Source organism: Dipodomys ordii, unplaced genomic scaffold, assembly GCF_000151885.1.
Source record: "Dipodomys ordii isolate 6190 unplaced genomic scaffold, Dord_2.0 Scaffold54, whole genome shotgun sequence".
Taxonomy (NCBI): Eukaryota; Metazoa; Chordata; class Mammalia; order Rodentia; family Heteromyidae; genus Dipodomys; species Dipodomys ordii.
Genome location: NW_012267270.1, coordinates 6,099,921 through 6,123,877, shown reverse-complemented (window position 1 = coordinate 6,123,877; position 23,957 = coordinate 6,099,921). Strand labels below are relative to the sequence as shown.

General features: G+C 54.7%; 2 protein-coding genes across 6 annotated transcripts in view; one reads left to right on the top strand and one right to left on the bottom strand.

Moving 5' to 3' along the window:
- The window catches only part of Mark2 (MAP/microtubule affinity-regulating kinase 2), a 68,566-nt gene extending 50,104 nt beyond the window's left edge, over positions 1–18,462 (top strand). For 2 of the 5 annotated variants that reach the window (XM_013021092.1, XM_013021094.1), the window contains exons 2-19: positions 3,398–3,577; positions 3,790–3,843; positions 6,580–6,628; positions 6,939–7,004; positions 7,090–7,160; positions 7,341–7,397; positions 8,093–8,329; positions 9,070–9,189; positions 9,299–9,398; positions 9,484–9,596; positions 10,487–10,619; positions 10,866–11,044; positions 11,179–11,276; positions 12,041–12,202; positions 12,788–13,045; positions 13,954–13,980; positions 15,835–15,879; positions 16,393–18,462. In XM_013021092.1, the coding sequence (XP_012876546.1) occupies positions 3,398–3,577; positions 3,790–3,843; positions 6,580–6,628; positions 6,939–7,004; positions 7,090–7,160; positions 7,341–7,397; positions 8,093–8,329; positions 9,070–9,189; positions 9,299–9,398; positions 9,484–9,596; positions 10,487–10,619; positions 10,866–11,044; positions 11,179–11,276; positions 12,041–12,202; positions 12,788–13,045; positions 13,954–13,980; positions 15,835–15,879; positions 16,393–16,753 (2,310 nt within the window). In that variant the 3' untranslated portion in view covers positions 16,754–18,462. The remainder of the gene's footprint in view (positions 1–3,397; positions 3,578–3,789; positions 3,844–6,579; positions 6,629–6,938; positions 7,005–7,089; positions 7,161–7,340; positions 7,398–8,092; positions 8,330–9,069; positions 9,190–9,298; positions 9,399–9,483; positions 9,597–10,486; positions 10,620–10,865; positions 11,045–11,178; positions 11,277–12,040; positions 12,203–12,787; positions 13,046–13,953; positions 13,981–15,834; positions 15,880–16,392) is intronic. The other 3 variants (XM_013021095.1, XM_013021093.1, XM_013021096.1) reach the window with 3 other exon arrangements.
- A 211-nt stretch (positions 18,463–18,673) lies between these two features.
- Positions 18,674–23,945, bottom strand: Rcor2 (REST corepressor 2). Its single transcript, XM_013020972.1, has 12 exons — positions 23,800–23,945; positions 23,120–23,176; positions 22,756–22,836; positions 21,999–22,051; positions 21,751–21,912; positions 21,520–21,644; positions 21,360–21,429; positions 21,055–21,270; positions 20,655–20,732; positions 19,992–20,049; positions 19,646–19,875; positions 18,674–19,552 (listed from the first exon to the last, which is right to left on the bottom strand). Exons 1-12 carry the CDS (start codon positions 23,924–23,926, stop codon positions 19,238–19,240), a joined length of 1,572 nt encoding a protein of 523 aa, XP_012876426.1. The 5' UTR covers positions 23,927–23,945; the 3' UTR covers positions 18,674–19,237.
- Positions 23,946–23,957: the final 12 nt, after the last annotated feature.

Below are 23,957 nucleotides of genomic sequence, written 5' to 3'. Positions count from 1 at the left end.
TACAATAACATGAGCAAGGTAATGAGTCCATTTCCTATCAAACATTGTTACCCCCTTCTTTGTTTTTTCCCTACCATCCCTTTCCCCTCACCTTCCCAACTCCGTGATGCTGCTTGATGCTCCTTGAAGTCCAGCATGCAGTCACTGGCAGGAAATAGCATCCTGCTGTATCTCATTGGATCAACCCCTGGATGGCCAGACGCAGCAAGAGGGATGGGCTATGGCACTCTCAGATTGAGCTTCAGAGAGGCAAAGGGCCCAAACTCCCAGGTAGATGCTAAATCCCTGTTCCAGGTTTTCAGGATTTGGACTTCGCCAAGCTCCAGCCACCTTTGGATTGTACCCTCAGAAAAGGACTCTGTCAAGAATATTAGCAGACTCATCAGCTACCAAAGAAAGGGATTAGGGTATAACTCAGTGGTAGAGTGCCTGTCTAGCAAGCTCAGCTCCCTGAGTTCAAACCCCCAGTACCACCAAAAGAAAAGAAAGGAGGAAGGGATTGCTATGAAAACTTCCCTGGCTATCTTTCATGAGAGTCAGAGCAGAGGGAAGGACTCTCTTGTCCAAGGCTCTTGGGAGAGTGTCAGCTTGTCAGGAAGGAGGATGGTGCTAAGAAGAGGTAGAGGCCAGGCCTTTAGGACCTGTGGATAGGCTTAGAGAGCCTTCAGGAAGCCAGTCCACCTGAGATGCCAAGAGTTGTGAGCCCTTGAGTTCCCTCGAGAAGAGCAGGCATTTGAAAATCTAAGTGTCTAACAAACGCTGGGTGAGGACTGGCCAAGGTTAGGTGAGCCGCAGGATGTGGGGAGAAAAAGGGCCAGAGAACTCTGCAGCTGATGTGAGCAGAGAGTCGGGTTGGGGAGGCGGGGGGGGGGGAGGTTGAGGATGAGGGACAGTGGGAACTTATAGTGGAGAAACTAATCTGGCATCTATAGGGTCTTTTGCCTCCAAGGGACTTTTTGAAAACTATAGTAACTATGCAGAAGCCCTCTGTGGACACATCAGGGAAGAGAAAATCAGAATCAGCCTACTTGTTTCTGTTTAAGGAGCATATGTGGAACCCACAGACGCTCGCCAAGGGACCCTGGACAGTTCCTTGGGTTGTAGCAAGTCATGCTTTTTTGTCTGTGGTTTTGAGGTCTTCCCTTGGAGTCAGGAGGGGCCTTGAAAGGAAGAATCCTGACTCACATGCCTCTGGTTGCTCTGCTGTTCAAACTGTCTCCCTCAAAGTTTCCAGGGCAGCTTTAGATGATTCTGGGATGGGGCGTTGGCACCAGCTTAGTCTTAGTGTGCTGCAGCAGTGGGTTTGAAATGGCAGTTAGACAACTCCATCTTTGAAGTTCTGCTGACTTTTATTAGAGTTGTGTATCTTTCACCCTATTGATTCAGAAAATTTTCATTACTCTGAGAAGAAATCACATTTGTTGAGTTGAAATTTTTTTGTACAGATCCTTTTTTTTTTTTGCCGGTCCTGGGGCTTGAACTCAGGGCTTAGGTTCTGTCCCTCTCTCTGCTTAAGGCTACCACTTGAGCCACAGTGATACTTTCAGCTTTTCTGAGTTTCACAGACTTTCCTGCCTGGGCTAGCTTCAAACTGTGATCCTTAGATCTCAGCCTCCTGAGTAGCTAGGATTATAGGCGTGAGCCACCAGCACCCAGCTACTTAAAGATTCTCCTACAAGGGCTAGAAAGGTGGCTCAGTGGTAGAGTGCTTGCCTTGCATACATGAGGCCCTGGGTTCGATTCCTCAGCACCACATAAGCAGAAAAAAAAAAGCCAGAAGTGACGTTGTGGCTCAAGAGGTAGAGCACTAGCCTTGAGCTGAAGAGCTGAGGGACAGCACCCAGGCCCAGAGTTCAGGCCCCACAACTGGACCCCAAAAAAAGATTCTCCTACAAGTCCCCTCCTCAGCCTGAGATAGTCACTAACCTATATTCTGTCTACAGATACGTCTTTCTAGACATTTAAACAAGTGAATCATACAACACATGCTCCTTTGTGACCAACTCTATTCACTTAATGTCTTCAGAATTGTCCCATGTTGTAGCATGTGTCAGTTCTCCACCCCACCCACCCACCCCCAACCCCATCCCTTGCCCCTTCGGTCATGGGGCTTGGGCCTGGGTACTGTCCATGAGCTCTGAAGCACAAAGCAAGTGTTGTACCACTTGAGTCACAGCACCGCTTCTGGGTTTCTGGTAGTTCATTGGCGATAAGAGTCTCACAGATTTTTCCTGTCCAGGTTGGCTTTGAAATGTGATCTTCACATCTCAGTCTCCTGAATAGCTAGGATTACAGGTGTGAGCCACCAGCGCCCAGCTGCATGTATCAGGTCTTGAACCCAGGTCTTGAACCCAGGACCTCATGAACATTAGGCTAGCACTATACCTAACTATAAATTGACCTTGAATTTGAGACTCTGCTGTCTCTACCTCCTAAATAGGCTTATAGACCTGTACCACCATACCTGGCTTTATTTCTCTCTATAGCCAACTAATATTCTATTATATGGGTGTGCCTCCTTGTTAGTTGGTGGACATTTATTTTTATTTTTTTTTGGCTATTATGGATTATGCTGCCATGAACATTAGTGGACACAACTTTGTAAAGACATGGGTCCTCATTCCTCTTGGGAATAGATCTAGGAATGGAATTGCTGGGTCACATGGTCCCTATGCTTAGCACTTTGAGGAACGTGCAAGTCTTGTAGCCATGTTTTCATCTGAACACGTGCTTTTTGAATTCTGTTAATATGCCTGTTCAGAGCCAGTTGTAACTCCTGGGTCCTCCCAGCCTTGTGTGTGTAAGGAGAGCAGAGCAGGATAGACTGCTCCCTCACCTCAGACCCGGTCATTTAGTTCATTTGTTGTACAAGGATTCTTTGAACACTGACCATAGTTCAGACTCTAGATGCAGAAATGAGTAAGTGAATAAAGGACACATACTGGCCTCCATGGGCTTTCGCCCTCACTGGGAGTCACAGCAGGTTCATAGTGGTAAATAGTGCAGATGAATGCAGTGGATTGTGTGGCAGTGAGGTTCTGACTGTGCTGCTCCTGCAGCCCTCGCAGTGTAAACACGTGGATGTAGGAGATTGGATCTCCCAGCGAAGGCAGAGGAGCCCTGTGCCCCAGGGATGGACTGGCTCTGGTCCTGAGCTCTGGTGCCCCTGAGTTCTTGACACTGGATTTGATCTGTGCTCCATTGCAGTAAAGACGGCCGTGTCCTCCCTGTTCCTTTTTGTTCTACCTACTGTACACTTGCTTGCATGCTTACCAGCTTCATGGAGACGGCCTCTACATCTCTACCCTCTCAACAGTATTTGCAGAGAGCTGAGGGCGGGGGCTGAGGGGACTGGAAGGAAGGGCAGCATGTAAGGGTCTCTGTTTCCATCCTGCAGCCCACCTTGGGACACCTTGATTCCAAGCCCAGCAGTAAGTCCAACATGCTGCGGGGCCGCAACTCAGCCACTTCTGCTGACGAGCAGCCCCATATTGGCAACTACCGGCTCCTTAAGACCATTGGCAAGGGTAACTTTGCCAAGGTGAAGTTGGCCCGGCACATCCTGACTGGGAAAGAGGTGAGCACTGGGGTTGGGATGACAGCAGCTCCCATCCTCTGGGCACTCCAGCAGATAGTGGTGGCACTCTGCAGCCAGCCTCTTCCGTGTGAGCAGAACGCAGAGCAGACAGGGATGCTGAGAGCCACGAGGTGAAAAGCATGAAATGGAGTCAGATCCTCAATTTAGCTCAGTCATAGATTGTGATCTTGGGATTTTTGTCTTATGTTCAGGTAGCTGTGAAGATTATTGACAAGACTCAACTGAACTCCTCCAGCCTTCAGAAAGTAAGTGTCCTGTACTCTTGTCCCTTTCCAATCCTCCCCCAGCTCAGTAATATACTGACTCTAAACCTGACCCTAAAACCTCTGACCAGTGCATGGTTCTACCACTCCTACTCTGTGCTCTGCTCCCTCCAGGGCTTTAGTTGGGGTCCCCTCCACCTGGGTGGGCCTCCTCGCCATAGGCACCACTCTTCTGAAGTTCCTGCCCCCTTCCCAGCCACTTGGCCTACCTGTCTGACCTACTTCCTGTATCTTGTTATCATCTGGCCTGTGGCCAGCCCTGTGCAGAAACCATGTTCTTAGCATTACTAGAAACACTGGCAACTACTCCAAGATGTGCAGTGATCAGGGGACTAGTTCTACAGGTACAGGGATGAGGAGCAAGGGAACTTGCCACTGGATTTTATGCCAGCTCCATCTTGGAGAACAAGTATGGAGGACTGCGGTTTTTAGAAGCTGAACTCCAGTTCTAAGTCTCTAACAAAGTGTTTAGATTAAGGATAAATAATCCCACTTTTCCTTCTCATTCCTTCTCATTTCTGGGCTCATTTGGCTAGATATCACAAAATCATTTGCATGTGGTTTCTGCTAGGTGAGGTTGAACCCTCAGGCAGGAACTATTAACAGAGTGATAGGAACAAAAAAGAAGAGAAGCTTGGGCATGGGTGGCTCATGCCTGTAATCCTGTAATCCTCATGCCTTAGAAGGTGAAAACCTGGAAGATTGTGGTTCAGAGCCAGCCAGGACAAAAAAGTCCATAAGATGAAGAGGCGGTTGGGGGGAGGGAACGTGGGAGAAAAATGAGGGAAGGGGTAACAAGTTTGACAAGGAATGTACTCACTACCTTGCTTATATAACTGTAATCCCTCCGTACATCACCTTGACAAAAAAAAATTCACAAGATTACATTTCCAATTAACCAGCAAAAAGCCAGGCTGGAGGCATGAGTTAAGTGTCTGGCCAAGCAAGCCATGCAAGCTCAAGGCCTGAAGCTCTGAGTTCAAGCCCCCATCCCAGAAAGAAGAAAAAAAAGGGAGGAGGTGCCCCCAGGTTAGCGCACATGGAGTGAATTCCCCTGACGTGCTGACAGCTAGAGCCACCGTGTTCCCGCAGGGGTCTACTTCCAAGGAACCATTGCTACCGCCATAAAGGCTTTCATGCTAGGAATTTCCAGGAAGGGACAAAGGCTCCCATCTGGCAAAGTGAAGCCAACATGGGGCAGGCCATTAGTTCTTGGTATATTATAGCCTGTCATTATGTTCATCACCAGGGTCAACCAAGCCATCTTGTTCCTATTTCCTCCCTCTGATTTCTCTCTTCTGTTCTCTGACTAAGCTATACCTATACCAGACATACAGCCATTTTAAACCTCTAAACAAACTTATTAGCAGAACCAGTCTGACTGGCCAATCTCAGTTTACATTGACCCTACAATGGTTCATAAAGAACAAGCGTTGATGACTCTGGTCCTTTAGGGTTCTAGGCAAGCCTGGGAAGCTCTAGGCCCTTTGGAATGCTCTTCTAGACCAAGTGGTGCCCACTTGGCAGAACCTTGATCCCTGACTCTGGCCTGATTTTAGTGCTGTTCCCCATTACTCTTCCTGAGCTAGAAGCCTGGAAATATTGCTTCTTCAGTCAAAGTAACTATTGAGCCAAGAAATGAGGCACCAAAAACCTAGATCCTAAGAAAAGGAGCTAACGTCCAAATTGGGTCAATAGATGGAAAGCTAGTTATTTTTCTTTTCCAATTCATAAAAACTCTTGTATATCATCGAAAGTTTGGGGACATTCACTTTATATCTTGTATTTTGGATTCGATCTCGAGAAAATCCCTCCTCTCCTACCATAAAAATAAATAAATAAATAATTATAAAACAAAATAAATAAGACCAAATACCCAGTTCTGTTCTGTTGGATTTTTGTTAGCATTTTATTAGCATAAATTAGTTGTACAAGGGAGGCTATATTTTGACATGTCATAGATGTGTCCAGTGTGCCCTGATTAGACGCCCCCTTCCCTTACTCTCCCTCCTACCCTTTCCCCCAAACTGCTCTTTGTGCATGTGGTGAGGCCTGTAAGTTAAAAACCCTCACCTTCAGTTTTCTGGCCCCCGCAAGGGGGAAGGAGTTCATTTCTGTCATCTTTCTTTATGGAAATGTATGGTTTGCAGCCCCTGATTTTGTTTCACAAAGAGAGCGTGAGTGTGTGGAGGTGGATTTGATTAAAATTGGCATCAGCTATATATAGGAGTGGCTTCTTCTGTCACCACCTCGAAGCCCAGGAGAAAAGAGCCCTACCCTAGCGCAGGCCCTCTAACTTCTATGGGTCAGAAAGCAATGTGCGCCCATCCTGTCCCAAGCCAGCTGGAGCATGTTTGGTCACTGCCCTGGGGAAGGAGCGTGGGCACAGAATATTCACAGATAGGTAGCTCCCTTTCCCCACTGCTGTTTTGAGGCTAGATTTGGATGGTGTAGAGAAGGGCACGGCTGGCAGCCTGGATAGCAAGTCAACAGAGCCAGATCTACTCCAGCAACCCTTTCCACTCTCCTCCCTTCCCTCCCTCCCAGCCATGAGAGGGCGATGGTGAGCTGGCCCACTGCCTCTCTCCTCCCTACCTGGTTTTGGTTTTCCTATCTTTTTGTTTTTTGGGGCAAATGTCCCAGCAGGGGTTTGGTTTGAAAGGACCTAACAGTGGGACCATGTTGAACAAGCCTGACCCTGTATGTTTTCTTTCGCAGCTCTTCCGTGAAGTGAGAATTATGAAGGTTTTGAATCATCCCAACATAGGTGAGAACAGTTGCTACCCCTTTTTTTCCTCCCCCATAGCAAGTCTCCATTTACTTCTTTCCTGGGGCCTTGACTTCTGGAGTCTGTGTCAAGGAGGATGCCAAGGATACCGTGGACAGGCCCAGCTTAAAGTCCAGCTCTACCCATACTATCTTAGTTTGGCTTGTACAAGAGGAGCTTGTCCTGGAGAGAGGAGGTAGTAAAAATGGGACCACATCTCCCTAGTCTACCTACCTCCTGATAACACTGGGTGACACAAGTGACCTTGTTCCTGTCTGGAGTCTTAAGTTAGGCCTTTTCTCTTTTTCAGTTAAGTTATTTGAAGTCATCGAGACTGAGAAGACACTCTACCTTGTCATGGAGTATGCCAGTGGAGGTAGGTGTAGACCTGCCTCTTCCTGTTGCATCTCGCCTCTCCTAGCCCCAGCCAGCTCTCACTGCGCTCCAACCATCTCTTGCAGGAGAGGTATTTGATTACCTAGTAGCTCATGGCCGGATGAAAGAAAAAGAGGCTCGAGCCAAATTCCGTCAGGTGGGTATGCCCATCTCCCGTGGCTCCAGGCGGAGCTTCCTAAGCAAGTAGCCTTAGGGAGGGTATTTGGAGATCTGCTTTTCTGTGGTTAACTTAGAACCAGGTCATGGGTCACACAGCTCCAGCCCATATGTCCTCCCCTCAAGTGTCCCAGCACTAACCCTTCTTCCTTCCTTTCAGATAGTGTCTGCTGTACAGTACTGTCACCAGAAGTTTATCGTTCATAGAGACCTAAAGGTGAGGCATGTTCTTACCTCCTGTGCCTTGGGTGTGCCTTGGATGAGACTGAGTGCTCTCTCCTCGGCCTCCTTGATGGAGCCCTAAATTTAGGTAACTCTAGCCTTTGGCCTTTTCAAGATGACCAGGGACCCCTAGGAATGCTTCTGATAGAGGCCTTATGCCCAGCCCCAGCCCCACCACAGGGCTCTGCCTTTCTATAACGCTGGGCGTGGCATGAGCACTCCACCATTTCCTGGTCCTGGTCCTTCGGGTGGCCTAATGGCCAGCCAAAGAAACAATTTGAGTGTGCCTCAGCTGCGTCGCAGCTGCTTTGAAGGCACAGGGAACACCCCATCTCTGTAACCAAGGTACTTGCATTAGAGATTACCTATGAGTCTCCCAGCCACTAAGTCCTCAAAGACATGACTGTAAAACCGGGGCCTGACCCTATAGCTCTGCACAGCTCCCAGGGTCTGTAGACCTGCAAATCTCAGCTTTCCTGTGCCTCCTGTCTGAGGGGTGGCCTGCATGCCTCTGGCTCCACTTGTTCATGCTGATTGAAAACCTGGCCCGGAGTGGAGCAAAGTTCTGAGACTCACAATGGCTTACCATTAGTTCTCCCATCCCCGCCAGCTCCTGCCTGCCTGCCTGCCTGCCCGTACCTATGAGTGTGGTCCCCTTGAGGCCCTGATATTTTCCATCTTGTCTCCCAGGCAGAAAACCTTCTCTTGGATGCTGATATGAACATCAAGATTGCAGACTTTGGCTTTAGCAATGAGTTCACTTTTGGGAACAAGCTGGATACCTTCTGTGGTAGTCCCCCTTATGCTGCCCCAGAACTCTTCCAGGGCAAAAAGTATGATGGCCCCGAGGTAGATGTGTGGAGCCTGGGAGTCATCCTCTATACACTGGTCAGCGGATCCCTGCCTTTTGATGGACAGAACCTCAAGGTGGAGTGAACTGCAGGCTTAGATTATTTTGCTACTTTTCCATTTCTGCTCTTCCTCTGGTCTTAGGTCTATCCTGTCTACATTTTTCTTAAGCCCTTCAGAGAAGGGCCTGCTGGAGCAGCCCTGCCTAATGTGATGATGCATACCTAGAATCCCAGCACTTGAAATGCTGAGGCAGGATGAGCAGGCTGGAAACTAGCCTTGGCCTTCCACATGTAGGAATTAATACCTCACTTCTCAATTCCTATATGAAAAGATAGGATAAATTGTATGTGAGAGAGCCAGGCACTGGTCCTTATCAATAATCCTTGCTACAGAGAAGGCTGATATCTGAGGATCAAATTTGGAATCATCCTGGGCAGACAAATCCTCAAAATTCTTAGCTCTATTAAACCAACCCAGAGCCAGAACTGAGGACATGGCCTAAGTTGTAGAGCACCAGCCATGAGCGACAATGCAGAGTGAGAGTATGAGGCTATAGATTCAAGCCCAGTACCAGCACACACACGCACACACATTCACACAATTGTGTACGTGTTCATCCCTGGCCCTCTGGCCTCCGCAGGGCCCCTGGCTGGTCAAGTGACAGTACAAGGTGTATGATTTCCCTTCCCTTCTAGTGAGTTGCTTTAACAGGCTTTCTTCTTTCCACTGGGCTTCATTTCTGTCTTCTTAGCCAGTCTTTACCTCTCAGGAGCGTGGATATCATCCTTGGGGTGATTTAAACTTTCTAACCATAGGAGCTACGGGAGCGAGTTCTAAGGGGAAAATATCGGATCCCATTCTACATGTCCACGGACTGTGAAAACCTGCTTAAGAAATTTCTCATTCTTAATCCCAGCAAGAGAGGCACTTTAGAGGTGAGCTGCCTGAAGCCCAGATAGCCAGAGGTCCTGGAATCTCCATGAGAACTGCAAGCTGAGTTTCCTCTCACTCTGCCCTTTTATTTTCCCTTCCCTTGATCCCCAGCAAATCATGAAAGATCGGTGGATGAATGTGGGGCATGAAGATGATGAACTGAAGCCTTATGTGGAGCCACTTCCTGACTACAAAGATCCTCGGCGGACAGGTAAGGCTGTGCTGGCTGGAAGCTTGAGCCTATCCAAGATGTAAGTCCAGCTGAAACTGTGTTGTTTCCTCTTCCCCTCCCTCAGAGTTAATGGTGTCTATGGGTTACACACGGGAAGAGATCCAGGACTCCCTGGTGGGCCAGAGGTACAACGAGGTGATGGCCACCTATCTGCTCCTGGGCTACAAGAGCTCCGAGGTGCGTGCTCCCTATCCCCATGTGCTCGCCTGGCCACCGTCACTGTAGATAGCACCCAGCCGTTAGTGCCAGCTGTGGACAGAAGCGCATTTCCAAGTAGGTCTCACCTCTGCTGACCAGAGTGAAGCCTTGGCCTTGATGTCTGAGGCCTTTTGCTGGTCTTCCTCAGTGAAGAAGTAAGAAAGGTGGCGGGGAGGAGGGGAGCCTGAGCCTGAGGCCAGGCTCCATGGGGGTGAGGTGAGCTAGCTAGCTCTGTGCCCATTAGAACAAGCCAAGGTCATCTGGCTTGTGTTATATGTAGGTTTAGTTGTCTTGGTATCTGTGTCTAGAGGTCTGTATCTGTGTCTGTCTTGGAAGCTTTGCTCTGTGCTGATACAGCAGCTTCTTCCTAGTGTTTTTGTCTGGATGTTTCCGTGTATGTGTATCTGGCCTGGCTGTGGGTCTGAGGCTCTCTGGTTGGGTTTGGGTCATCATTTGAGTACCCATATACATTCACATCCTTCCCCGATCCCCCTGGGTCAAGGCAGCAGGGTCCACCGGGTTATCACTTTAGTCTATTTAAGAGGCGTCTAGTGGTAATTGGCATAGGTCCAGATTTCTTGTGGGGATGGAGTAGGGTAGTAGGTCTCTTAATTCTGATTGTGTGTGTTCTGGTGGGTGTTTGTGACTCTGAGTTTAGAGCATCTTTGCTGGTTTGTCCCCAGGTGAATGTGGAAACATGTTTGAGTGTGTGTCTAGATGAGATGAGGTGTATAATGTTTTGTTTGAGTGTAGCCTGTCTGTGTGTCAGTGCATCGGTACTGCCCTAGCAGTCTATGCCGCCATGTCCACTAGCGGGATCTCTGCCTGACTCCTGCTTTCCCTTGATGCCCTGTGTTCTGTTCTTGCAGCTGGAAGGTGACACTGTCACCTTAAAGCCCCGACCTTCAGCCGATCTGACCAACAGCAGTGCCCCATCCCCGTCCCACAAGGTACAGCGCAGCGTCTCTGCCAACCCCAAGCAGCGGCGCTTCAGCGACCAGGGTATGTGCTTCGTGGACCCAAGTTGGGGCCACCTCTCTCCAGAGCCACCCTCCCAAGCTCAAGGGGCTTTGGGTGACAACTGAGTTTCAGTCCTGGTTCAGCCACTTCTTAATAGCACGGCCATGAACAAGTCACCAACTTGCTACCACCATGGTGAACCAAGGCTTTGGTGGTAGGAGAGCGCGAGCGTGTCGTGGGTCCTCCGCAGGCTCCCAGCCCCACTCATTCCCTCCTCTGGCCCCACAGCTGGCCCTGCCATTCCCACCTCTAATTCCTACTCTAAGAAGACTCAGAGTAACAACGCAGAAAATAAGCGGCCTGAGGAGGACCGGGAGTCAGGGCGGAAGGCCAGCAGCACTGCCAAAGTGCCTGCCAGCCCTCTGCCAGGCCTGGAGAGGAAAAAGACCACTCCCACCCCCTCCACGGTGAGCCATGGTCCCAACCTAGCCCCCGAGCAAGAGCCTCGTCTAAGGCCAAGCTGGCCTGAGGAGGGAGGGCTGTCAGAGGACACAGAGGACACAGCTCCCTGTGCAACAGCCCCTGCCCTTCATCTCCACAGAACAGCGTCCTCTCCACCAGCACAAACCGAAGCAGGAATTCTCCACTCTTGGAGAGAGCCAGCCTCGGCCAGGCCTCCATCCAGAATGGAAAAGACAGGTGAGTGGCTGGGCACCTCCCCTGCTCAGGGGGGCTCCTTGTCACAGGGGCGGCGCTGTCTGTCGGTCTCACTGTCTTCTGTCCCGCCACAGCTCTAGTCCTGCTCCCTGGAGTCCTGTCCTGGCTGTTGAGTCTGGCCATCCCCCCACCCCTCCTCCCTGCTCCATGCCATCCCCCCTCCCTGTCCTCCTGACTGCTCCTCACTGTTTGCCAGGGGGAGGGCTCCAATGGACACGCAACGCTCTCTGCTTTGGACCTCAGCCAGGCCTGAGCTTCCCGGGATCCCCTACCCAGGGTGAACCTAGAGCTGCCCATCGGAGGGGCTCCACACCAAGGGGCTCCAGTGGTGCCCGCAAGAAGGGCCCCACCTACCTAGCCTTGATTGTGGTCTTTCTTGGTGTGTCACATTTCTGGCTCCACCTCTTCCGCACCCGTGAAAGCTTTTCCTTAGCAACTCCTTGCTCTTTCTGTAGAAGAAACGCCCTTGTTCTTCAAATTCCTAGGAGCCCAGTGTGGCCCAAGGGTGGTGGGCTCCCGTAGACCTACTCCCTTTGTGGTTTCCTGTTCGGGGCTCCGGCTCACCTGGCTGCTCCACACCCTGCCCTCACCCCCTCCATCTGGCCTCAGCCTGACTTGCTCCCTGGGCCTGAGCTGGTCCTGTTGGTGCTTCCAGCTCCGGCCTTGGCCCTGCTCTTGCTTCCTAATCCAGGCTCCTGCCTCTTCTACCCCCTAACCTGGGCCTCTCCGCTGCTTTTGTCTCCTAGCCTAACCATGCCAGGGTCCCGGGCCTCCACGGCTTCTGCTTCTGCCGCAGTTTCTGCGGCCCGGCCCCGCCAGCACCAGAAATCCATGTCGGCCTCCGTGCACCCCAACAAGGCCTCTGGGCTGCCCCCCACGGAGAGTAACTGTGAGGTGCCGCGGCCCAGGCAAGTGTGCTGGGGCAGCTGGCACACCTGCTGCCCTCAGCCTGCCCCCACCCCTGCCCCTGCAGGCTCTGCCCACCCCGGGGGCCTGCTCCAGTCTTGCGTTCGCCACAAGGAGTAGCTCTGTTCCCTGTAGTTAGAAAGTGAAGGGCATAAAAACAGCATTAATGCCCCTCTTTTCCTCCAATTCTCCCTCTCAGAACAGGTATGCAGGAAGCTGTCCTGAAGCTCCGAAAGGAAGTCTTTTTGTTCGGAACCTTCCTGGATTTCCTTAGGGGCCCTCAGTCCTTAGAGCTCCTCCCCACCGCGCTGGAGGGGCCTGGCCCAGCTCTTGCCAGCCTGTGCTGCTCTCACCCCTGGGTCCTTCCTTGTCTCCTTCCCTCCCTCCTTCCCTCCTAGACCATCTCCACCTCCACAAGACTCCTCACTGCTGTCCCCAGTGGTCACTCCTTCCTTCTGTGTCCTCTGTGATGGCTGCCTCTGCCCCAGCGTCCCCCTCCCTGTCCCCACCACAGGGCGTTCCAGGTGCTCCGTGGTGCTGTTCCCTGCACCTGACACGTTCCCTCGCCCCCACCTCTTTTCCCACAGCACAGCCCCCCAGCGTGTCCCTGTCGCCTCCCCCTCCGCCCACAACATCAGCAGCAGTGGTGGAGCCCCAGATCGAACTAATTTTCCCCGGGGTGTGTCCAGTCGAAGCACCTTCCACGCTGGGCAGCTCCGACAGGTGCGGGACCAACAGAATTTGCCCTACGGCGTGACCCCAGCCTCTCCCTCTGGCCATAGCCAGGGCCGGCGGGGGGCCTCCGGGAGCATCTTCAGCAAGTTCACCTCCAAATTTGTCCGCAGGTGAGCAGAGAGCTGAATGAGACAGAGTGTGGGGCCAGACTTTTTGCTTGCCTGGGGGCGAGGGTGGAAACTAAGATTGGGTTCTGGGCTTCAGGAAGGCTAAGAAATTGAGTTGTTGTCGATACCTTACATGCCCAGACCTCCTCTTAGGCCTCTCCCAAACTCCCCACAGTCACCTCATTCTCTGGCCCCAAGCAGATGGGCGATACCGCCTCCTCTCTAGGGGAGTGTGAACTCAGATGCTAAAATAAAAGCCCCCCTCTTCTCTCCTGGGTTCCCATGGAAACATATTTGGTGACGCAGCTGCAAAGTCATGAGGCATGAGCCAGGCTGGGCCGATAAGGAAAATTTTTCTTAGTCTCTTGTCTTGCCCCCTTTGACCTCCTCTAGCAAGTTGGTTATGTCTGACTGCAGCCATGTTCTACCTGAGGGCTCCGGGGCGGGGAGGGGGCGAGTGGAAGCCCATAAAAGGAATAGCCAGTGAAGGCCTATGGTGGCCTCTCTTACAGTCCCAGGGGCTTCTCATGTCTAAGCCCCACAACCACTACCGAGGGCAGCCGCCGGCCCCTAGGCGGCTCTGTCCCTCCCCAGCACACCTACTCGGAGTCCCAGCTCAGGAAGCTGCAGCTTTCAGAAATAGGCCCGTGTGACCTCCTCAGTGTTCCTCACTGCTGCACAGACACCGCCCACCGAGCCCTGGGACGCAGCCGTGGAGGCTGAGCGGGTGGGGGCAGACCCCGGGTCCAGCACTCTTGTCTCGCTGAGCGGCTCTTCCAAAACTGGGGCCACCCTTGAACCTTGGACAGTCCGTTCCCACCTGCTTATCCACACACCGTCTTGTTGGTTTTGTTTTTGTTTTTTGTTTTATTTCTTTTTTTATTTTGTCTTTTTTTGTTTGTTTTTTTTAGAAATCTGTCTTTCAGGTTTGCCAGAAGGTAGGCGTTGAGCCCGATGTGTGTGTATGTGTGTGTGTATGTGTGTCCCGTGTCTGTGTCCTGCCTCCATCACTAATTCCCCTGTTCTGGCTCTTGCTCCTTTTCCATCTGCTGACCTAGTCTGTGTGGCCCTCCTCTCTGCCATCTTAAAGGGATGAAGATAGCTTTGGCTGGGTCTCAGCCCCACGCCCACCTCCCTGCCCACTTCACCTTGGCAGGGCTTGGAACACACGGCCCTTGAAGAGGTCATTTGGGGCCCCTCAGGACAAATGGCATCAAACCTGGGGAGGGGGCCTTCCTTAAGCCACTGGCAGATTTATCCTCAAGCAAGAGGAGAGACACCTCAGGGATTCTCCCTTTAAGATCGTCTCCTCTCACCACCCAGGTTTCGGTCCAAGCATTGGGTTCCTTCTCTGGCCCTTTCCCCCTGTCATGCGCATGTGCTCCGAGGAGGCTCCGCTGGGTCCGAGTGGGTCTGGGACGGCATCTCATCGGGGATCTCCTGGGCTGGCTGAGCTTCAGGGCTGTGTGGCCTCTTCCCCTGGGCACACAGGATAGAACTCTGGAGGTGCTTCAGGGACGCCATGGTTCCTAGGCTAAAGTCTGATCCTGTAAACCCAGAGAGCTCTTTGCCTCATGAGTGGGGCACAGCACCCCCTTCTGGCAGCTCCTGCAGAACCGGCTGTGCCCACCCTCCCCAGCATCCCGCCTCCAGCAGCCTCGCCATGGCCTGCTACCTCTCCACTAGACAGACTATTTCCTCCAGATGTGGCCTGTGCCTGATAGCCAAGGGGCCGAGCTGCTCCCCAGCCCCTGGTGCAACCGTGGCAGGCCTGCACCCTCACTCCCACAGCTCCTCCCAGAGTCAGCCCAGCTGGTAACCTTGGCAGGCCAGGGGTGGCTCAAATACCAAGGTGCAGACCAAGGGCTAGATTGGGAGCACAGTACCCCAACTGAGGAAGAGACTGACCAGATGGATCTCCCGGCGCCCTGCTCCACTCCCCTGGCTCCCTGCATGGCTGGCAGGGCTTGGGGAGAGCAGCCAGGCTCATCCCTTGCACAGACGGGCCTGCTTGCAGTGTGCTTGTTGGCATCCATGTGTCTATGTGTCCGTGTTCTTTTACATGTGCTGCTGCTGCTCTCTCCCTTCTCGTCCCTCCCCTCCTCTGTAGTCTCCAGTTTCCCAGTTCCGGGCACTCGTCCCCCAGGCAGGAGCTGGAGAAGCCGCTCAGCAGGGCCAGACCTGTTCCCCACCCCGGTGTCTCTCCAACCCCGTCTCCTCCTGTGCTCGCAATCGGCCTGGAGGCCAGCTGTGGGCAAGTTAGAAGCACAGTGGCCTTTTCAGATTGGCCCAGATCCCAGTCCCCACAAGGTCTGCTGTGCAGGTTTGGGCCTTGGCACCTTGAGCCTTAGGAGAAGAGGCTTCCAAATGGCCCAGTCCCTCCCTCCAGGGGACTTCATCCTAACATCCAGTGTAGTGGCCCCAAGGACCCGCTTCTAGCCCCTACCCCATCCCATAGAATGGGAGCCCGGCTGTGGTTCTGACTGGGTTGCTACTGGTGCTGGGTCCACAATCTGCACATATACGTGTGCGCGCGCACACCTGCAGAGGCTCCGGCAGAACTAGGGGGGCGTGCCTCGTGTGGGATTCCCTGTTGGAAAGGGACGCTTGAGCTGCCAGTGCGAGGGCTGCAGAGCTGTGTTGGCCTGCAGGTGATGGGTAAGTGGCTTTTGGGCTGAGGTCTCGCCCACCCACTGGTGGCACCTCCCCAGACCCCTCCCCGACCGGGGTCTGCAGCGGTGGAAGGAGCGAGAGATCCAAGCACTAAACTCTCCCTCGCTCTGTTTTTTGAGGAACCTGAATGAACCTGAAAGCAAAGACCGAGTGGAGACGCTCAGGTGAGGGGGCCGGAGCCAGCACTGGCCCTGCCCAGGCCACCGGGCTTGCCACAGCCTCCTGCTCCTCTCCTCTTCCTGCCACTTGGCTCTTCCTCTGATGGCCCTGCTCCCCATTCCTCAGAGGATTCCCCTTTCCCAGGCCCTTCTTGGATCCTAACGTGTTCCGGAAGTCAGAGCCCCAGGTTGGGCAGTTGAGGCTTGAGGTTCCTGGCCTGACCACCTTGTCTCCTCGCCTTGGCTTCGTCCTGGGGGAAGTCTGTGCACACCGTGCTGCTGAGTGCACTCGTTTCCTGCCTGTCCCCCCACCCCAGCTGGCCTCTCCTCACCCCCTCCGTCCTGAGCCATGAGGGTCCCTAACCCCTGCACCCGAGTCCCGGGTCTAACCGCTCCCTCTTCCAGCTCGCTGCTCTGTGTTCCCTCCTGCTGTCTTTGGCTTCAGGGTCTGTCTGCCAGGGTGGCTCTCCTGTGGGTGGGTGCCTCAGCCTCTCCCTGACACCTCTTCGCCCTCCACAGACCTCACGTGGTAGGCAGTGGAGGCAATGACAAAGAAAAGGAAGAGTTCCGGGAGGCCAAGCCCCGCTCGCTCCGTTTCACGTGGAGCATGAAGACCACAAGCTCCATGGAGCCCAACGAGATGATGCGGGAGATCCGCAAGGTGCTGGACGCAAACAGCTGCCAGAGCGAGCTGCACGAGAAGTACATGCTGCTGTGCATGCACGGCACGCCGGGCCACGAGAACTTCGTGCAGTGGGAGATGGAGGTGTGCAAACTGCCGCGGCTCTCCCTCAATGGTGTTCGGTTTAAGCGGATATCAGGCACCTCCATGGCCTTCAAAAACATTGCCTCCAAAATAGCCAACGAGCTGAAGCTTTAACAGGCTGCCAGGAGGGGGGCAGCAGAGACCCGCCTGCGCCAGCAGACCTGGCTGCTGGGGCCGAGCCTGCACTCCACCGGGGTGAGACTGCAGGATGGGTGGATGTCTCCCCTGCTGGCGCTTGTCCCCTCCCAGGCCCGTCTCCGGTTTGTTTGGTTTTTTTCTTCCATGTTTGTGAGGGTTGGGAGAGGGCACTCCCCTCCTCACACAGTGACCCCTGCCCCCATCCCCCCTTCACCTCTCTCCCTTCAGGAGGCAAAGGAAGGGGAGGGGCAGTGGGGGCAGGGCTCCCCCCAGGTACTGCGGTTGCACAGAGTATTTCGCCTAAACCAAGAAATTTTTTATTACCAAAAAGAAAAAAGAAAAAAAAAATCCCAGCGGCCACCTTTCCTCCCTGCCCCATTGGGACAGTCGAGACTGGATCTGTGGGGTTTCCCGGGAGGGTGGTTCAGGGCTGGAACACTCTCAGGCAAGAGTGGTGGAGTTCCCTGGCAGGCCCTCCGCCAGGCCCACTTTGGGCTTCTCCCCTCTCCTCCCCTCCTTCCCCTCCTATCAACCCACCAGAGGTGGCCTTCCCCTGCCCTCAGGCCCCTGGGCCGCAGGCCTGGGCGCTGGGGCTGGCGAGGGTGGGGCGCGGTGGGGGCCCTGGCCTCCCCACACTGTATCCTCCGCCCCACCTTTCCCAGAGCCCGGCATTTCCTTCCACGAGCTGCTGTGGGGACGTTTGCTCCCCTCCTCAAGTCTGTGCCATCTTCTCCCACCCACCCCTCCGTAGAAGGTGGGGCTGACCCCAGAGCTGGGAGAGGGGAGAGGCAGGCAGCGCAGTGCAGAGGCTCCTCAGCCCCCAGGGGGCCGCCTGCGCTGCCAGTCCCCGAACTGGGATGGCGGCTCCTCCATTCTGGGAGAGCCTTTGTCTGAAAGCACAGCCCCTCGCCCATCCCCCGCCCCCCCCCACTCCCCTCCCCTTCATTGGCATTAATCTGGGCACCAGTTCGGTCTGTAGCAGACTTCCTGCACCATTCTCATCTCTCGGCCTTGCCTTTTCTTCCTGACACTGTCGCCCCTCCTCTCAGGAGACTGCCCAGGGCCTCCACGGGGCCGCCTGGCGGAAGGCTGGATTGGGCGGCAGGGCCGGGAGCATCTGTCCCGACAGATGGGTGAAGTGACTCCCGCCTGCTAACCTCGGCCAGTGTGGGAGTGGGTGGCTGTGGGCGCTTGGCTGGTGGTGGCCACTGCATCCCTTAATTTATTTCTCTGCTGTTTCAGTTCTTGAGAAATTGGGGGGGTCCCACAGAGGCCGCCCCTGCCCTCACTTGAGTTGTACATTTTTTTTTGTGATGGGTTTTATTTTTTATTATTTTATTTTTATTTTTTTTCTGATTAATGATGACTCCGCCCCTATCACCCCTGCTTCCAGGCCAGGCTCAGCCACGTCAAGCCCTTGGGTCCCAGGAAGGGGCCTCGCCAACCTCAGCCCTCCAGCCCTGTGCTCCCACTGGCTCCGGCTCAGACCAAGGGCTCCCCCTCCCACCCTGCGGAACAGCCCGGGTGCTCCAAGGGGGCTGGGAGGGCATGGCTTGGGCCCCAAAGGGGGTAGGGGCCGGGGCACCCAGGCAAGGTGGTCTCTCCCCACCTAGCCCCTCCCCCCACCCTGCACTTAGTTTCTCCTCTGGATCAAACACGTAATAAAGAGAATGTTTGGAACCTGAGCTGCCTCCTCCTGTCTCTTCTCCCAGCTGGCTAGAGACCCAGTCCCTGTTGGGCACAATGTGACCCAGCCTACCTTGTCAGGGAGAAGCGATTCCTGTCTGGGGCAGGATGAGCCAGTGCCGGGTGGACAGGGCTCCCTCTGGGCACAGAAGGACAGACTTAGCCAGTTTAGCAGGTTGTATTTATTTCTTCTTAAAAAATGTTGAAAAATAAACCCATGTCTGCATAAGTTCCCAACCCACCAATTTTGGGGGAGGGGGGCAAAGTGGGCACCTAATTCATGCTGCTTAGCATTGCCATCTGGTCTTGAACACAGCTCCCCATCCAGCCTTGGCTGCCGGGAGGCTGCAAGGGGCCTTTGCCCACCTTCCCTCAGCCCGTCCCGCCTCACCCCAGACTTATTGCTGAAAGAAGGGCAAGGTGAATGAGGTCGGCAAACACCCCAAACTATCTTTTCCACGAGACCCCCCACGCTAAGGTCACTACCCCGTACCCACAAAAGGCAGGCCCAAAGGCCAAGGCCCCTGCAGGGAGGCAGGCAGCTATTCCGGTCCCAGCCAAGAAGCCCAGGAAGCGGAGTACCCTTGGGCCAGCTCCAAAGGGCCCCGAGTCCCAGCCCCTAGCCCGGTTTTGACTGGTTTAGCTGCCAGGACACAGGTCCCAGCTATTCCACCCGGTAGCTCTAGTGCTTCAAAAGATCTAGCAAGAGCCCTAATCCCTTGTGTCCTCAGTGGTGTCCAGCAAAAGGGGGGGCAGGGTTTAGAAGACCAGGACTCAAAGTGAGGGTGCCGGAGGCTCCAGAGATGCTCCGATCAGGGTGGGTGGGGGCTGAGCGCCAGGGCGGGCAGTGTGGCGAGAGGCGGCCAGGGCTGGGCGGATGAGAGGAGGTGGGGGCTGGTTGGGGGCCAACCGGGGCTGCAGGAATCGGCCCTGCTGCAGTGGGGGTGGCTGGCGGAGCAGGGTAGGAGCCGTGGGCAGAGGTGGCCTCAGCAATGGGGGTGGCTGAGACAGTGAGGTGGGTGGTGGAGGGGGTGGTGGCGCAGGGGGTACAGATCGAGGCGCAGATGTGGAGACAGATGTGATCTGGACCTGAGGGAAAGAAGAGTAAGAAAGCTGCTCTTGCACATTCTCAGCCGCCTCCAGCCAACACCCTTTCCCTCCTCCACCCTCCCTTTCCCTCACCTCATCATCTTCTTCTGGGGCTGGAGCAGGCACTGGCACCCCTCGCCTAGCCTCCTCCATGGGGGCGGGAGTTGCAGGTGCCCCATCCTGCTCAGCCTCCCATTCCTGCAGCACCTCCTCCAGGTTGAACCGTCGGCGGTAGCTCACAAAGAAGGTCTTCACCTGGGTCAGAGTCTTGTTTCCAATCACCTCGGCAATAGCCCCGAAGTCTTTGCCATATCTGCGGATAGCTGCAGAGATCAAAGGGCGGTGAAGTGTAAATGCCCCTTTGCTAATAATTAGTTCTCTGACCCTTCCCTCTACCCTCAACTCCTTGGCGTCCTTGGTTCTCCCCTGCAGCACCCACCTTGTACAGCCAAAAGTTGCTCATCTGTAGTCCAGCGGGAGTTGAACTTGATATTGGCCTGGAGCAAGCAAACAACATAAATTATCTTTAGTCTCAAAAATATGGAGCTAGGTGCTCGGAAGGTGGCTCAGTGGTAGAGCACTTGCCTTGCATGCCTGAGGCCCTGGGTTCGATTCCTCAGCACCACATAAGCAAACAGAAAAAAGCCGGAAGTGGTGCTGTGGCTCAAGTGGTAGAGCGCTAGCCTTGAGCTGAAGTGCTGAGGGACAGCGCCCAGGCCCAGAGTTCAGGCCCCATAAACAGACCCCCCCCCAAAAAAAAAAAAAAAAAGCTCAGGAGAGTGCCCAGGCTCTGAGTTCAAGCCCCACAACTGGCAAAAAAAAAAAAAAAGGAACCTAGCTAGTGGCTCATGCCTGTAATCCTTGCTAATCAGGAGACTAAGACCTAGAAGGTTGTGGTTTGAGGTCAGCCTGGGCAGAAAAATCTGCAGGATTCTCTCTCCAATTAACTGGCAAAATGCCAACCTGGAGACACAACTCAGGTGGTAGAGTGCCAGCCATGAAAGCATGAGATCCTGCATTCAAGCACCCACTTACAAAGCAGACTTTTTGTTCCACCTCCAGAAAGCCCCCTTCTGCACCCAAACTTGCAGAACAGTCTTACCTCGGGGGGGCGGAGGGGGTCAATGCCACCCTCTAGGGCTTGGCGGAGGCTGCTATTAGTCTGCTTTATGCTCTGCACCTAGGAAGGCCAGGAGGGAGGGATATCAAACTTGCCATCCCAAGGAGGCCGCCATGCCCCACCTCTCCCAGGGTCCTACTTAATAGATACGAGAGCCACTTTCCCCAACAAAGCTCTCTGCCCCCACAATCCAGTACACTCCTCCTTCACAGCCAGCTGGCAGCACATGCTGCGCAGCATGGCTCTCCTGTCTGCAGACAGCTTTCTTCAGAAAGCCCAGACAATGGGACTGAGTTAGGTACCACCTCCCCTTATACCTCAGGTGGTCCCAAACCAGTTCCTACCAGCTGATTTCCCCCTCCCCCTTTTCTTGGGCCCCCACCTGGCGCTTGAGGGAGATGAGCTGTGAGTCAAGACCTCGAAGTGTGAGGTTGGCGAGGTCTGGGCTCCCCGACACTGCAGTGAGGCCCTCAGGGCTCAGGTACATGCCCTTGGGTGGGCGTCGGCGGGTTCGTAATGGGTGGTGGCGATACTGTGATGCCTGGACCTCCTTCTTCCCAGGGCCAGGACGGGCATTCAGAGGTCGAGAAGGCAGAGGCTGCAGAAAAAGGAGAGGAGGTGGTAGGTAGCACAGAGAGAGGCAGAGGAGTAAGGGCCTGGAGAGGGCAGAGCAGCCTGCAGCCTCACCTCTCTCTTAGGATCCCCCATATCAGGCTCTCCTTCACTCACAGCTCCTCGTCCCTCTTCAGGTTCATCACTGTTGACACAGTGGCCAAGGAGGGTATGAGGCAGGGGCCAGAAATACCACCCTCCCCATCCCCAGCAGACCCAGACCCACCCCCCCGACCTGTCCTCTTTTTCCTTGCGGCCACCAAGCCGCCGTGCTTGTCTGTCCATCACGCTAGTTCGGCTTCGAGTCTTCTTCCAAGAGTAGTAATACTTCACCAGGCTGGGAATCAGCTTGTCAGGTAGCTAGAGAGGCAAGGCCAGAGGTGGGGGCCCACCTGAGACTCAGCCCCACATAAGCTGGCTGGGGTGGAGGGTTGAGAAGCACCAGAGGGGCCAGGGAGAAGTTTACCATCTGCTGGATCCGCTGGAAACACTTGCCATGGAAGCCGAAAGCCTGTTCAAACAGCACCTTGTCCTCCACGGTCCACTCGTCCGGGAACGGAGTGAAGTTGGCCAGATCAGCCAGTGACTTCTCCACATCATGCTTATGCCACAGGAGCATGCCCAGGGCCTGGCCCAGGACAAGAGGCGACTCAGGCTTGGCCACCCCTGCATAGTCCCTTTCCTACCCCTCAGTTCCTCAGGACCCCGGCTTACCTGCTCAATGTTGTAGCCATGCTTCTCCTTGGCCATCGCAATGTATTTGTCAACTGCAAGGAAGAGGAACAGGGTCTTGGCTAAAAAGGTTACAGCCACTAACCCAGGTGCAAAGGGCAAGGCCCCTAGGCCGACATCCCACAGGCAGAGCTGAACTTGAGCTGTTGCCCAGGCTGGTCTAGAAGCTCCCAGACTCAAGCAAACTATCGGCCTCAACCTGGAGAGTAGTTGGGGCCACAGAGCTGGCTTCCAGCTTTCTGAATTTAAGAAGGCCTCATGAGGCTGGGAATGTGGCTTAGTGGTAGAGTGCCTGCTTAGTTAGCATGCATGAAACCCTGGGTTTGATTCCTCAGTACCACATAAAGAGCCAGAAGTGGTGCTGTGGCTCAAATGGTAGAGTGCTAGCCTTGAGCAAAAGCAGCTCAGGGAGGGGCTGGGAAGGTGGCTCAGTGGTAGAGCACTTGCCTTGCATGCATGAGGCCCTGGGTTCAATTCCTCAGCACCACATAAGTAGAAAAAGCCGGAAGTGGGGCTGAGGCTCAAGTGGCAGAGCGCTGGTCTACAGCTGAAGAGCTGGGAGACAGCGCCCAGGCCCAGAGTTCAGGCCCCACAACCGACAAAAAAAAGCAGCAGCAGCTCGGGGATAGTGTCCAGGCCCTGAGTTCAAGCCCCAAGACTGGGGTGGGGGGACCTCAGGAGATGAACCTGAGTCCCCATCCCCCAGAGCTCAGCCTAACCATACGCCAGCCCCACTCACGCTTGGCATCAGACACACAGTGGTTGGGTGACCACACCAGCATCCCCTTCAGCTCCTTGTTGCTATAGCGGGCCGGGCTCTCTAAAAGACACAGAAGCAGGAGAGAATAACTCAGATCAGCTTGATGATGCTGGCTCCCAGACAGCAAAGGAGCCGGGCCTGGGAGGTGAGGCCCAGGAGGAAGGAGGAGCAGAGACCCAGACAGGAAGGCAGTGAAGGAAAACCAACCATGCTACTGGGCCACTCACCCCCACCCACCCGCCCACAGGAGCCAGCCAAGGGCTCCCCAGGTGGGGCTGCAGGCCAAGCCACCGTCCACGGCCTCCTCCTCCCCCTCCCCTTCACCGCCTGTCCTGCCACTCACCAGGCTTGCACTCCGGAATTACCGCCTGGTAATTGGTTCCAACGCGGATCATGCTGTCTGTGGAGGCAGGGGGAGGGAATCAGGACTCGAGGGAGGGAAGGGGGGGTGGAAGGATGTGGTGGGGGAGGTGGCTGGCCTGGACTTCTCCTTCCTGACCACCCAAGGCCCTCACCTTCTAGGAGGCTCTTTCCCCAGCTACAGAAGGGACAAGAAGTGAACCCCCCACCTACACATGGACCTAAAAAGGGGGAGGGGGGGCAAGAGGGCAGTTTTACAACTCAGGTCAAAGCAGAGTGCTTTGTTCTGGCAGGGAGTGGGGCCTGGAGGGCATCCCCAAGCCCTGGACGGCAGCCCCCCCCCAGCCCCCCCCCTCCCCGGGAGTCCTCACAAGCTTGGTGTGGAGGTGTCTTTCCAGCCCCAGCCCCAGCCAGATTGTCTCCTACAAGGTGGCAAGGTGCAGGAGGGACCTCATTGTGGAAAGGTGGCACCCCTAAACTTCCTCAGCCAAAGGCCAGATTCCTGTGCTGGCAGCCCTGGGCTGCGGAGAGGAGCGAGGCAGACGCTCCCATCCAGAAGGGGAGGGAAAGGCAGCGTCATGACAGACCCCAGGTCTGTGTACCTCTTCTCCCCGCATCCTGCCCCTCTGCACCGCCCCCCGCCCCAGGCCGCGCCAGGCTCACCATGCGAGTGCTCCTCCTCGCTGCTGTCATCCTCCGAGTGCGGCTGTCCACCGTTGGGAGCCGTCTTGGCCCGGCTGCGGGACAGGATCCCCGAACCCGCCCCGGGTTTCTCCATCACCGAGGGCATGACCCCGTTCCGCTGCCCCGGGGGGGCGCGG